Source organism: Colobus angolensis, unplaced genomic scaffold, assembly GCF_000951035.1.
Source record: "Colobus angolensis palliatus isolate OR3802 unplaced genomic scaffold, Cang.pa_1.0 Scaffold252, whole genome shotgun sequence".
NCBI lineage: Eukaryota > Metazoa > Chordata > Mammalia > Primates > Cercopithecidae > Colobus > Colobus angolensis.
The window spans coordinates 1,062,618-1,075,556 of NW_012115733.1; the positions used below are offsets into that span (position 1 = coordinate 1,062,618).

A 12,939-nucleotide genomic window follows, 5' to 3' on the forward strand; every position below is an offset into this window, starting at 1 on the left:
TGCATTAGATCGACAGGAATATCAACAGCAAAGGCACAGAATCAGAAAGGGACAGAGCTGGTTGCAGAGTGTGATTGGAGCAGAGACATGAAAGATTGAACTGATGGGTAAAGGTGCCTTATTGAAGACTTTGAAACTCTGATCTAGTTTACGTTTGATGTGGGACAGAGTAAGAAATAGGGAGCCAGAGAAGATTCTTGAATAGGAAAGTACTCCAATTCAGTTGGCGTTTAACGTGATATGACCTAAAAGTGGTGACTGGAGGTAGAACAAGGGAGATAGGCTGGCAGACTCCTGCAGCATTTGGGGCATAAAGGGCCTGGACTAGAACAGGAGCTGCTGGTGGTGGGTTCTGGGAGAAGAGCTGTGGTTCTGTCTAATGGCCACAGTGAAAATGGACGCGGGGGGCGGGGAGGGGGAGTAGGGAGAGAGAGAGAGAGCGAGAGAGCAAACCAGGGCCAGAGAAACATCATAACAAAAGACTCAATGGAACTCAGTGTGGGATTGGATGGTTAGGGAGAAGGTGGCACCAAGGCTGACTGCCCGCACTTTAAACTCAGAACTCAAGAATCCTAAATATGGAAAAAGGCTTGAAATATGAAAGATACCCTGTTTTCCACTATATCCTCAGTGCCTAAAAACGTAGGACATAGTGGATACCCATGGTACATAGTACTACTACTGGTAGATGCTTGATAAATAGTTGTTGACCAGATAACTACCTGGTAGGAGCAACTGGAGAGATTTCCTGGCAGTGTGGCTTTGTGTGTAGGACTCCAGAGCAAGCATAGCCCCCAAGGTCTCCTTGTGCCTTCAGCCTCCCCTCTGGGCACTCTGAAATCAATAGTAGAACAATGTAATTACAAAGCTAGGGGCTTCACCTGGCTTTCCTCCGCTTAAGTCTTAGCCACTGTTGCTGACCTGTGGCTCTGCTTCCTGGCCTTTGACAAACAGCTTCCCCTGTCCTTCCTCCTATACTTCCTGGTCTATGTCTGGCCTACTACCACTCAATCCTTGTTTTCCCCAGCAAGGCCATTCTTCTGAGGACTATCCTTTTAGGCCTTAGCCCTCTAGAGCCTTGTACTACTGAGATCTTCTGTGCTTCTGCTGGGGTGAAGGGCATTTCCAGCTAGGATGGAATCTTCCAGCTTGAGTGTGACCATGAATGCTCCTGGGAGATAGAGAGCTGCTTTATCTCACAATATAGCAAGCTTGTTGAAGGCAGGGGCCCTTATCCTATTCAACCCTATACTACCAGTGCCTAGTCTGGACCGTGGCACAGTAAATATGAATAAGTCGATGAAAAAATAATTTATCTATTTACTTCTGTATCATCTACTTATTTATCATGTTTCTTTTACTCTGCCATTCATCTCTTTCTCTGTCATCCATTTCTCTCTACGATGTATTTCTTTACAATCTTTCTCAGAGTTTTCTCTTTTTCTGTCATTTATTTTCCCCTCTGTCATCTTCCCCTCTTATCTCTATCATTTGCCTGGCCCTTCCACCATCTCTCTCCATTCTCTCTCTACTCTCCCTCCTTCTGTCATTCTCCCTCCCATCAATCACCTTTTTATCTCCTGGCATTATCCATGCCCCACATGTACTCCACCACAGTACTCTTCCCCACTTGCAAGGGTGGCAACTGCTCATGCAAAGTATGCCAGGGGACAGGGATGGGTCCTGTATGTGGCAGTCAGTGCAAAAGTTGTGGCTGCATTCAGGGCCGTGGCGTTAGACCTATTTCCCTTTATATACTCCTGACCTGCTGAGCAGTCAGTCTCCTCTGTCAGCCTAACATGGTGCCATTCGCCACTTTGTTCTATCTTCCCTCACAGGAGTTGGGGCTTCCTGCCACCACTTTGCCTACCAACTCAGGTGCCTCACCTCTGTACCCATCTTATCTTTCACTCTGTCAATACCTATCCTATGCTTTGTTTGAACCAGCTCTGTCTCTCCCATTAATCTGTAAGCTCTTGAGGGCAAAGACTGTATTGGATTCATCTCTGTAATCCCAGAGTTACCCATAGAGGACACACAGTAAACATACAACAAATGCTTAGTCAATGAATGGCTAAAAATTGGAGAATTGACAACCCAGTTTTGGCCTGTTCAAACTTTTCAATCACTTGCCCATTCCTTTCTCAGAGAAAAAATGGGAAGATTGACCAGATTGATTTTCTTTCTCAAAGAGAAGTGAGGATGTGCAGCAGCACTCATTTATTCCACAAATATTTATTGAACACCTACTATGTGTCCAGCACTGGGATACATGCTCAGGATACTCTTGTGAACAAAGCAGCCCTATTAAGCTGACATTCCACATCTCCAGAATGAAGAAGATTTGAGAAGTAGGAGCTCAGGAGGGCCACTAAGATTCCCACACCAGTTCCTTGCAAGATGTTCTACTTTACTGAAGGAAAAGGGGGTGGGGCGGAAGCTGCCTGGGAAGTGATTTCAGCTCTGGTTCCTTAAGCCCACTTCCTGTCCCTTTCTTGCTGTAGGAGGAACGCCCCTGTCAGTAGGCCGCACTCATGGCATGTGGCCAAGCTGCTGGAGGGATGCCCTGAAGCAGCCACCACCATGCATTTCCCTTCCGAAGCCTTCAGCTTGTCCTGGCATTCTGGCTGCAACACAAGGTGAGTCTAGAGCCCTCCCCTCAAGACAGGCTGGAGGGTAGACAACTTGGACACTACTCCTCCTCTGCTGTAGTCCCTGTTGGATGTTAGAGCCTCAAGTACTATAACGGAAAAACAAGTGCGAGTCCAGAGTACCTGAGTTCAAGTCCCAGTCTCTTGCTAACTCACTGTGATTTTGGGCTAGTCCCTTTCCTTCTGGACAACGTTTCCTTGAAATACCTCATTGGGCTTACAAGACACCACACTGTCCTGCTTTTCATCCTAATTCACTAGCTGTTCTTTCTCCGTATCTCTTTTCCTAATTCCTTTCATTCTCCTGTCTCTTAATGTAGGAGGACTCCAGGGCTCAGTTCTGGCCTGCTTCTCTATCAATGGCGACTCACTGGTGCCCTTATCTGGTCTTTATTACCTCTGTCACATAGCTAAAGTCTTCAAAATAGGGACCTCCCTGAATAACCATTGTTGAAACAGTTGCCCAAGAGGCAGACAACATTTTCTTTAGGCTGAGAACCAGCAAAGGTGCTGCCCTTCACTGCCTTTTCCCTTCCACGGGAGCTTCCCTCCAAGAAGAGATTACTGTTGGAGGTTCAGAGAAACTAAGGGTTGAGTTTACCCCGATTTGGTGACTTTATTTGGAAACCAAGGGCTCAGGGCAGAGCCAGTTTTGTTGTGGAAGAATATGCAGAAACACACTTTGACATTCTTGAGCTTGGCTCCTGTTTGAGTGAGGATTTGTTTTTGTTTTTGTTTCTTTCAGCAAGAATAGTGGTGGAGTGGGTAGCAGGTTCCCTTGCCAACAAGAAATTGATGGATTCCTTGCCCAGAGAACAAGTGAGCCGACTGGCTAAGGGGCAAGGCAGGGAGCAAGAATGAGCAGAAGCTGACCTGAGGGTCTCATGGGCTGCTGCCACAGTTCAACTCTGGCTTTCTAGACTATGGCCTTTCTGAGAGCAGCCTGCAACCTCTGGGGTTCTAGTCAAAGGGAGTTACTGCATGACTTGGCTCAGTTTGGCTTTGTGTGTGGGAAATGGTACTTAAAATTGAAGATTGCATCTGATCCTAGCCCTTCCCTTGGTCTTCCAGGTTAGGCTTTGCTGTGGGAGTTGGGGGAGGCGTGGGTGGGCAGAGGTCCCTATACTATCAATACTAGTATTAGAGAGGATCCTGATGACAAAAGCTAATAATCAAGAGAGTAGCAGTTGCTATGTATTGAACCCTTGGTAGGTACCTGGGCTGTGGTAAGGACTTTACATTTACTATCTGCTTTCATCTACACATCAACCCTCTGATATAGCTATTACTATTATTCCTATTTAAAAGGCCATATGGCATTAGTGCTAAGACACTGGACTCAGGCCTGATTAAAATTCCAGCTGTGCTTCTTTAGCAGCTTAGTGTTTGTCAGTTTACTTTACCTCTCTAAGCTTAAGTTTCTTCCATTGTAAAGTGTAGATAATAATCTGTCCCATAAAGATGGGAACAATAGACACCGGGGAATACAAAAGCTGGGAGAAAGGAAGTGGGACAAGGGTCGGAAAAACTACCTATTGGATACTCTGCTCACTTCCCAGGTGATGAGTTCAATTGTACGCCACACCTCAGCATCATGTGATATACCTTTGTAACAAACCTGTACATGTACCCCCGGAATCTAAAATAAAGGTTGGAAAAGAAAAAAAAAAAAAAAAGATCTGTCCTCTTCAGCTTGAAATGAAACCTTGTAAAGTGTCCGGCACATTGTAGGTCCTCAGTAAATAGTCAGGATTGCTATTATCAAGAAAAGAATAGGAGAACACCTGAATTACAGCCCTGTCTGTGCCAGTAGTTAGAGCTGGGTGTTCTTGAGTAAACCACCACCTCAAAATCACTTCCCTTTGCTGGGCTTGCTTTACACCAGTGGTTCTCAAAAGTGTGATTGCTGGATGAGCAAGCGGCACCAGCAGCACCTGGGAAGTTGTTGGAAGTACAAATTCTCAGGATTCACCGAGACCTAAAGCTCTAGGATGAGGACAAGTGACCCGTGTTTTAACAAGCCCTCCATGTGATTCTGATGCACATGCTCAAGTTTGAGAATCGTTGATTTATTTACAAAATGGTCTGGCTACAATTAAATCAGCCCTTTAGGGCCCCTCTCGAATGCGGATATTCTGTGATTGTCTCTTTTGGCAGGGAGCCACATGCTGACTCCCTAGGGACAGGGACAGCCTAGAAGCAATTTCAGACTTGCTAATGTCAGGGAAATAGAGGATAACCCCCATAGAGTTCTCCCATTTTTAGTCTTTGGGGTGTTTGCCCATCTTTTTTCCATATATCATCTTGTGTCCCATTTTACTAAGCCCCTGAGGCACCCCAATGTCCATCTTCTTCCCTGTTTCCCTTTCTTCCCTTTTTTTGGCCTACCCTTCTTTCATCTGTGGCGTGGGTACCTCTGGGCTGGCCTGCCCTCTCCTATGATAGGGCTGGCCATGAAGGGGAAGTGATCTGGTGACTTCGCTAACTAACCAGTATACCCTGTGTCTTACAGTGACGTGTGTGTGCAGTGGTGTCCACTCTCCCGGCATTGCAGCACCGAGAAAAGCAGCTCCATTGGCAGCATGGAGAGCCTGGAGCAACCAGGCCAAGCCACCTATGAGAGCCATCTGTTGCCTATTGACCAGAACATGTACCCTAACCAGCGTGACTCTGCCTACAGCTCCTTCTCGGCCAGCTCAAATGCTTCTGACTGTGCCCTTTCCCTCAAGCCAGAGGAGGCAGCCTCTACAGACTGCATCATGCAAGGCCCAGGGCCAACTAAGGCCCCCAATGGCCGGCCTAATGTGGCTGAGACCTCAGGAGGTAGTCGGCGCACCAATGGGGGCCACCTGACCCCCAGCTCTCAGATGTCATCCCGTCCACAGGAGGGACACCAGTCAGGGCCTGCCAAGGCGGTCAGGGGCCCACCACAACCTCCAGTGAGGCGGGACAGCCTTCAGGCCTCCAGAGCCCAACTTCTCAATGGAGAGCAGCGCAGGGCATCTGAGCCTGTGGTCCCCTTGCCACAGAAGGAGAAACTGAGCTTAGAGACTGTGCTACCCGCAAGGAACCCTAATAGGTTCTGTTGCCTCAGTGGGCATGACCAAGTGACAAGTGAGAGCCATCAGAACTGTGAGTTCAGTCAGTCTCCTGAATCCAGCCAACAGAGCTCTGAGCATCTACTGATGCAGGCCTCAACCAAAGCTGTTGGATCCCCAAAAGCCTGTGACAAAGCTTCCAGCACGGATTCCAACCCACTCAATGAGGCTTCTGCAGAGCTAGCTAAGGCTTCTTTTGGCAGACCTCCACATCTCATAGGACCCACAGGGCATCGCCATAGTGCCCCTGAACAGCTGCTGGCATCCCACCTGCAGCACGTGCACCTTGATACCAGGGGCAGCAAAGGGATGGAGCTCCCATCCGGACAGGATGGGCACCAGTGGACTCTGTCCCCTTTGCACAGCAGCCACAAAGGGAAGAAAAGTCCATGTCCCCCTGCAGGAGGAACCCATGACCAGTCCAGCAAAGAAAGAAAGACCCGACAAATGGATGACAGGTCTTTGGTTTTGGGACACCAGAGCCAAAGCAGTCCCCCACATGGAGAGGCTGATGGACACCCCTCAGATAAAGGTTTGCTGGACCCAAACAGAACAAGCAGAGCAGGCAGTGAATTGGCCAACCAGCAACCCTCTGCCTCTGGCTCCCTTGTTCAAAAAGCCAGGGACTGTTCTTCAACCACTAAAGTAGCTGGTGGCACAGAGGCAGGTGAAGAAGGGGACAGTGAGCACAAGGAGTGCAGCCGGATGGGTGGTAGGCGAAGTGGAGGGACCCGGGGCCGCTCAATCCAAAACCGGCGGAAGAGTGAGCGTTTTGCTACCAATCTGCGTAATGAAATTCAGAGGAGGAAGGCCCAGCTCCAGAAAAGCAAGGGTCCCTTGTCACAGCTGTGTGACACTAAGGAGCCAGTGGAAGAGACCCAGGAGCCCCCAGAAAGTCCTCCACTCACTGCCTCTAACACATCTCTTCTATCTTCATGTAAAAAACCTCCTAGCCCCAGAGACAAGCTCTTCAACAAAAGCATGATGCTCAGAGCTAGGTCTTCTGAGTGCCTCAGCCAAGCCCCTGAGAGCCATGAATCTAGGACAGGCTTAGAGGGACGAATAAGCCCTGGCCAGAGGCTTGGTCAGTCCTCTTTGGGCCTGAACACCTGGTGGAAAGCACCCGACCCATCCTCCTCAGACCCTGAGAAAGCACATGCTCACTGTGGAGTCCATGGAGGTCATTGGAGATGGTCTCGAGAGCATAATTCACAGCCACTTGTGGCAGTAGCCATGGAAGGCCCTTCCAACCCAGGTGACAACAAGGAATTGAAGGCTTCTTCTGCTCAAGCTGGGGAGGATGCCATCCTCTTGCCTTTCGCAGACAGAAGAAAGTTCTTTGAAGAGAGTAGTAAATCCTTATCTACATCTCATTTGCCAGGTTTAACCACTCATAGCAGCAAGACTTTTACCCAGAGACCAAAACCTATAGACCAAAACTTCCAGCCAGTGAGCTCCAGCTATAGGGAATTGAGGCGCCATCCCGTGGACCAATCATATCATTCCGCAGACCAACCATATCATGCCACAGACCAATCATATCATTCCATGTCACCCCTTCAGTCAGAAACTCCCACTTACTCAGAATGTTTTGCAAGCAGAGGTCTAGAAAATTCCATGTGTTGTAAGCCACTACACTGTGGTGATTTTGATTACCACAGGACCTGCTCTTACTCCTGCAGTGTTCAGGGAGCTCTAGTCCATGATCCTTGCATTTATTGTTCTGGGGAAATCTGCCCTGCCTTGCTAAAGAGAAATATGATGCCAAATTGCTACAACTGCCGGTGCCACCACCACCAATGCATTCGGTGTTCAGTTTGCTATCATAATCCTCAGCACAGTACCCTCGAGGACAGCAGCTTGGCACCTGGCAACACTTGGAAACCCAGGAAGCCGACAGTGCAGGTGAGGACTTGGTTCTTGGGTGGGTAACTTTCATTATTCTCTTTGAGAGGAGAAAGCTAGATAAATCATTTAAAAATATAACAATTATAATTCCTTGAAACTGTACAGCACTGGCCCCAGTAGTTGTTAGCTTAATAACCATGAACAAGATACTCAGCCACCAAAATTGCAGTTGTCTCATCTTTAGAGTTAGATAAAAGTAACTTTTGCTTCATAAAATGGACACAACCGAGATTTATATCCTGACTATAAAATTGATATCTGAGTGACCCAAAGCAAGTCATTCAACCACACAAATTTGAAGTATGTGATTCTAAAGGGAAAACATAATTTTCCCTCATAAAATAGCCAGTATTAAGAAGAATCTCACTACCTCATCTCTAAAATGGAGGAATACCATGGCTACCTCATGGATCAGTTGTGAGAGTCAAATGAGATTGTGTTTATGGAGTTCTAGGCCCACTGCATGATACAAATATCACTTATTGCCTCCCATTTTCTGCTTCAGAAGTATTTAGAGATGCAAAATTTGCAAATAGCCCCAGGCTTTGCTTCCAGAGATCTGACTAGTTGGGTTTTTAAAAAGACAAATCCTTTCCCCTTTCTCCATCCTGTCTCTGTTGGAGACCCAGGTCTAAACTGGCTGCTCTGATATCCCAGTTATGACCCATCACCATAACACAAGCCACCACCATGCCCCAGGCTACTTCTGGGAGGACTCCCTAGGTCCTTGCCCACTCACTGCCAAATTACTTCCCCATGGCATCCCTGATGCCATCTTTTGGCCGGTGCATTCAAACCAGAAGTTAATTCCTGTGTTCAGCTGTTGCATACACACTTTTGAAATGACTTAGTATCTGAATTTGCTCAGTATATATCCTTGGTTAAAAGGAACTTCAAGAGTGAAAAGAGCCTTACACAGGCCGAGACGGGCGGATCACGAGGTCAGGAGATCGAGACCATCCTGGCTAACACGGTGAAACCCCGTCTCTACTAAAAACTACAAAAAAATCTAGCCGGGCGAGGTGGCGGGCGCCTGTAGTCCCAGCTACTCGGGAGGCTGAGGCAGGAGAATGGCGTAAACCCGGGAGGCAGAGCTTGCAGTGAGCTGAGATCCGGCCACTGCACTCCAGCCTGGGCGACAGAGCGAAACTCCGTCTAAAAAAAAAAAAAAAAAAAAAAAGACTATGAACTCTACAATTCCTTTTACATGAAATTCTAAAACAGCTATTCTATGGGGGGAAAAAAATCCAAACACTGCTTGCCAATGGGAGGTGGTGCAAAGATTGACTGGAAAAGGGCATGAGGGAACTTGTGGGGTGGTGACAATGTTCTGTATCTTGGTAAGAGTTTGAGTTAAACATATGTACTTGTCAGAACTCAACAAATGTATAGCAAGGCTCCTAGGCAGCCAATGCACTTAGTATTTGTGCATTTCACTGGAAGTAAATTTTGCCTAAAAATGTTGTAAACAAATATCAAACTTTATTTAATATGTATGCTGAAGTGTTTTTGAACTATACTGCTGTATTCAACTTATTTTATGTTTTCAGCATACAAATGTTATACATATTTTGTTATATTTGACCCTGAGATTTTTGAAAGCGCCGAATCCTAGCCACTCAACCACCAGGGATATTTGTCCCTCAGATTTTATGTTTTTAGATGACATTATAAAGAGTATTATTTTCTTAATGTCAAGTTGAAATTCTTGATTACCACTGTATAGAAATATAATTGAATTTTGTATATTGACATTGTATCCTGCAACCTTGCCAAACTCACTTATTAGTTCTAATAGCTTTTTGGTGGATTATAAAACATTTTCTACATACACAATCATGCCATCTGCAAAAAGAATTTTGTATCTTCCTTTCTCCTGTACATGCCCTTTTCTGGAAGAGAGAAGAGCTTTATTGCACTGTCACACCTTCAATACAATGTTTGGAGGAAATGGTAAGAGTGGACATTGTTGCTTTTTTCTTAATCTTTCACTATAAAGTTTGATGTTAGTTATAGGATTTTTGTGTAGGTGCCCTTTAATTGAGGAGCATCTCTTTTATTCTTAATTTGCTGAGCGTTTTCTTCAGAAGTGGATGTTGTATTTTTTTCAAATGCTTTTTCTGTATCTGTTGAGATGATCATATAGTTTTTCTCTTTTAGTCTACTGATATGGTGAATGACATTGATTGATTTTTAAAATAAATAGAAGCCTAGCATTGCCAGGATAAATCCCACTTGGTCATGATGTGTTATCCTTTTATATGTTACTAGATTTGCTAATATTTTGTTGAGGATTTTGCCTTTACGTTTATCAAGGATTTTAGTCTATGGTTTTATTATAACATCTTTTTCTGTTTTTTTGTTTGTTTGTTTATTTGTATCAAGGTAATGCTAGCCTTAAAAAATGAGTTGGGATGTATTCCCTTCTCTTTTATTCAAGAGGAGTTTGTATAAAAATGTCTTCCTTAAAGGTTTGCTTGAATTCATCATTGAAGCCATCTGGGCCTGGAGGTTTTTTGGTAGAAAGCTTTTTAACTACAAATTCAATTTCTTTATTAGATATGGGGACATTTAGGTCATCTATTTCTTCTTGAGTAAGCTTTAGTAGTTTGTGTCTTTCAAGAAATTTGTCCATTTCATTTACATTTTAAAATTTATGAGGATATAGTTGTTTTCAACTTACTTTAAAATGCACCAAGAATTTAAGATAGATTGGTAGATGGATAGAGGGGTAAATAGATATATGATAAGGCAAATATATCAAAATGTTAATTGTAGAATGTAGGTGCTGGGTATATGAGTGATCACTGTGAACTTCTTTCAACATTTTTGTATGTCTGAATATATTCATAATGTTGAAAAAGAGAGAAGAGGAAATATAAAATAATGGTTTTAAGGGCACCAAAGCTGGAACCAGAATGCCTGGTTTTGAATTTCTTCCCCCGAACTCACAATGCCTAAGCTTTCCCATCTAAAAGCATGGGGGTAGTAACAACACCTACTTCATAAGTTGGTTCTGGGGATTAAGTGATATAACACGTGTAAGATTCACAGCAGTGACTGCCAGATTGTAATCTTCTTATAAGTGAGTTATCATCTCTTAAAGGGACATTTTGGCTTAGCTTGAGAGACTTTTGCTGGAAGAAGGACTCACAGATAGACAGTAGAAAAAGTGGGCTGAGATTGGGGGTGAGTGGGGTGGGAGAAGTGAAGAGATGATGGCTGCAGTGATGTCAGCCCAGGACCAGCAACTCTATAAGAAAAGGAGGTACGATTTGCAGGTTGCAGCAATTGGCAGCAGTAATGCATGCAGGTGAGGCTGTGCCTATACCATGCCTCTATTTTTTGTACTCTGAGGGAGGGATACCTTGGGTTCCTAATGCTTGTTAGACCAGCTAAGCAGGTCTGCTTAGAAACTAGGCATTCAGACATGTGGATGGCTGCCTAGGAGACACCACATGCCCATTTCTGCCCCTGTCATCTGAACCTTCCACTCCCACTCCACCCCCTCAAGAAATGAGAAAAACTTGCAGCATGGGTTAAGATGCTCTAGCTCTGATGACTAAGGTACTTGTGGTGGTAGCTATCTGAAGTAGGGCTGAGATCCTGCTCCTAATGCCCCTGGATGAGGTTGGTGAGCTAACTGGCTCCTGTTCAGTGCTGTGAAGACTGAAATCAGCATGCACTCACATCCTTCATACTTCATGCCAGCTTGTTTTGCATTCATCGTCAAATTATTTCACCTACCAATTGTATGAGATAAGTTATAATAGGATCTCCCACTTTACAACTGAGTAAGCTGAGAAAGCCAAGGCTCAGAGAGGTCACACATCTAGCAAGTGGCACAGCCAGAATTTGAATAACATGACAGTAACTAGCATCTGAGTGTCTACTGGGCACCAGGTACTATTCTAGGTGCTTTACATGTATCAAGTCATTGAGTTCTCAAGCAATATTATTATCGTGATTATACTATGATATAGTTGGGGAAACTGAGGTAAAGAGAAGTTGAGTGGCTTGCCTGAGGCTGCAAGTGGAAGGCAGGTGTGCAATTTGAATCCATGCTATCAAGCTCCGGAGGCCAAGCTCCTGATAGTGCTACACTGCCTCTCCATAAGCTGATTGAAAAGCCCAGGCCCTGTCTAGTGTGGCAGGGTGCCCTCTAGCAGTATCAATTCCACTGGGGCAGCAAGTTCCCATAGCAATCTCCATTTGCAGCAAGCCGTGGGGATAACTGCCTCTTTGGTTCAAAGGATGCAAGCAATATACCAGGAACTTATGTGGCCTAGGAAAAAAAAGTAGAGTGATACTGTGGACCTCAGAACGTGGTTGGGAGTTGGTACAGGACTTTGTTTGGTTTGGCCACTGCTATTTACTGAGCATGTCCACAGGGCTAGACAGGGCATGGACAGGAAATCCTGGCCCCCACTGTGGTTGAACAAGTAATGGTGTCTTTGCAGGCAGGAACATCTCACAAGGGCATCGAGGCAGAGTCTAAAGTACAGGTGGTTAGAGGTGTTCTGACATGCCAGATATAGGCAGGGACTGCTCTGGTCCTTTAAATGCTGAAGAAATAAACCAAGAAATAAACCTCAACTTTTCCATTGCTACTAACATCCAGAGCCTCTTATGTGCCAAGCAATGTGCTAGGAGTTCTGTCTGCATATCTTATTTATCATCACTACTGGTCACCAGATAGGAAACTGAGGTGAGGTACAGGGAGGTAATATGAATAACCTCAAATAACACCACTATTAAGTGTCTTAGCCAGTATGACTGCACCAAGGATCTGTTTATTCTGCTTCACCAGGTGTCTTACTTCCAGTAGGGAGACCTTCTGAGGCAAAGGTAATAAAATTTTGAATGGGGCTAATAATAATAGCATTGGAGAAAGAGGGAATTTGGAAGATCAGTGAATTTTAGGAAAAACTGTGCATTCCCATTGAGCTAAACTCTGAGTCTCTAGGTACGGAGTGTTGGATACAAAGTCAGAGAGAATCTGAAAGGCTAATTTGCATTCAGTTTGGAGCTAAAACAGGAAGGCAGGGACAGTTTTACAAATGGCACATATGGCTTGGTCTAGAAAAAAAAAGAGTTGCTTGGACATGACCCTTAAGGAAAAAATGCCCAGGGTAGAGAGTCTACTCTTGTAATGTAGGGACTGTGGCACCCTACACTCATATTCCCCAGAGATGGGCCCACCTCATCCCCTGCCAGCAGATGTGGGCAGAGAAGGAGGAGCCACTGCAGTTGGAGGCGTGCCGGCATACCTGCTATCCCTC

The 12,939-nt window shown here is 45.3% G+C and overlaps 1 protein-coding gene across 1 annotated transcript in view; it reads left to right on the forward strand.

Annotated features, from left to right (window-relative positions):
* Nucleotides 1-12,939, forward strand: part of SHROOM4 (shroom family member 4) — a 235,813-nt gene that overhangs the window by 184,574 nt on the left and 38,300 nt on the right. Inside the window, exons 3-4 of the mRNA XM_011946638.1 lie at nucleotides 2,505-2,639; nucleotides 5,164-7,654. Of these exons, the coding sequence (XP_011802028.1) occupies nucleotides 2,505-2,639; nucleotides 5,164-7,654 (2,626 nt within the window). The remainder of the gene's footprint in view (nucleotides 1-2,504; nucleotides 2,640-5,163; nucleotides 7,655-12,939) is intronic.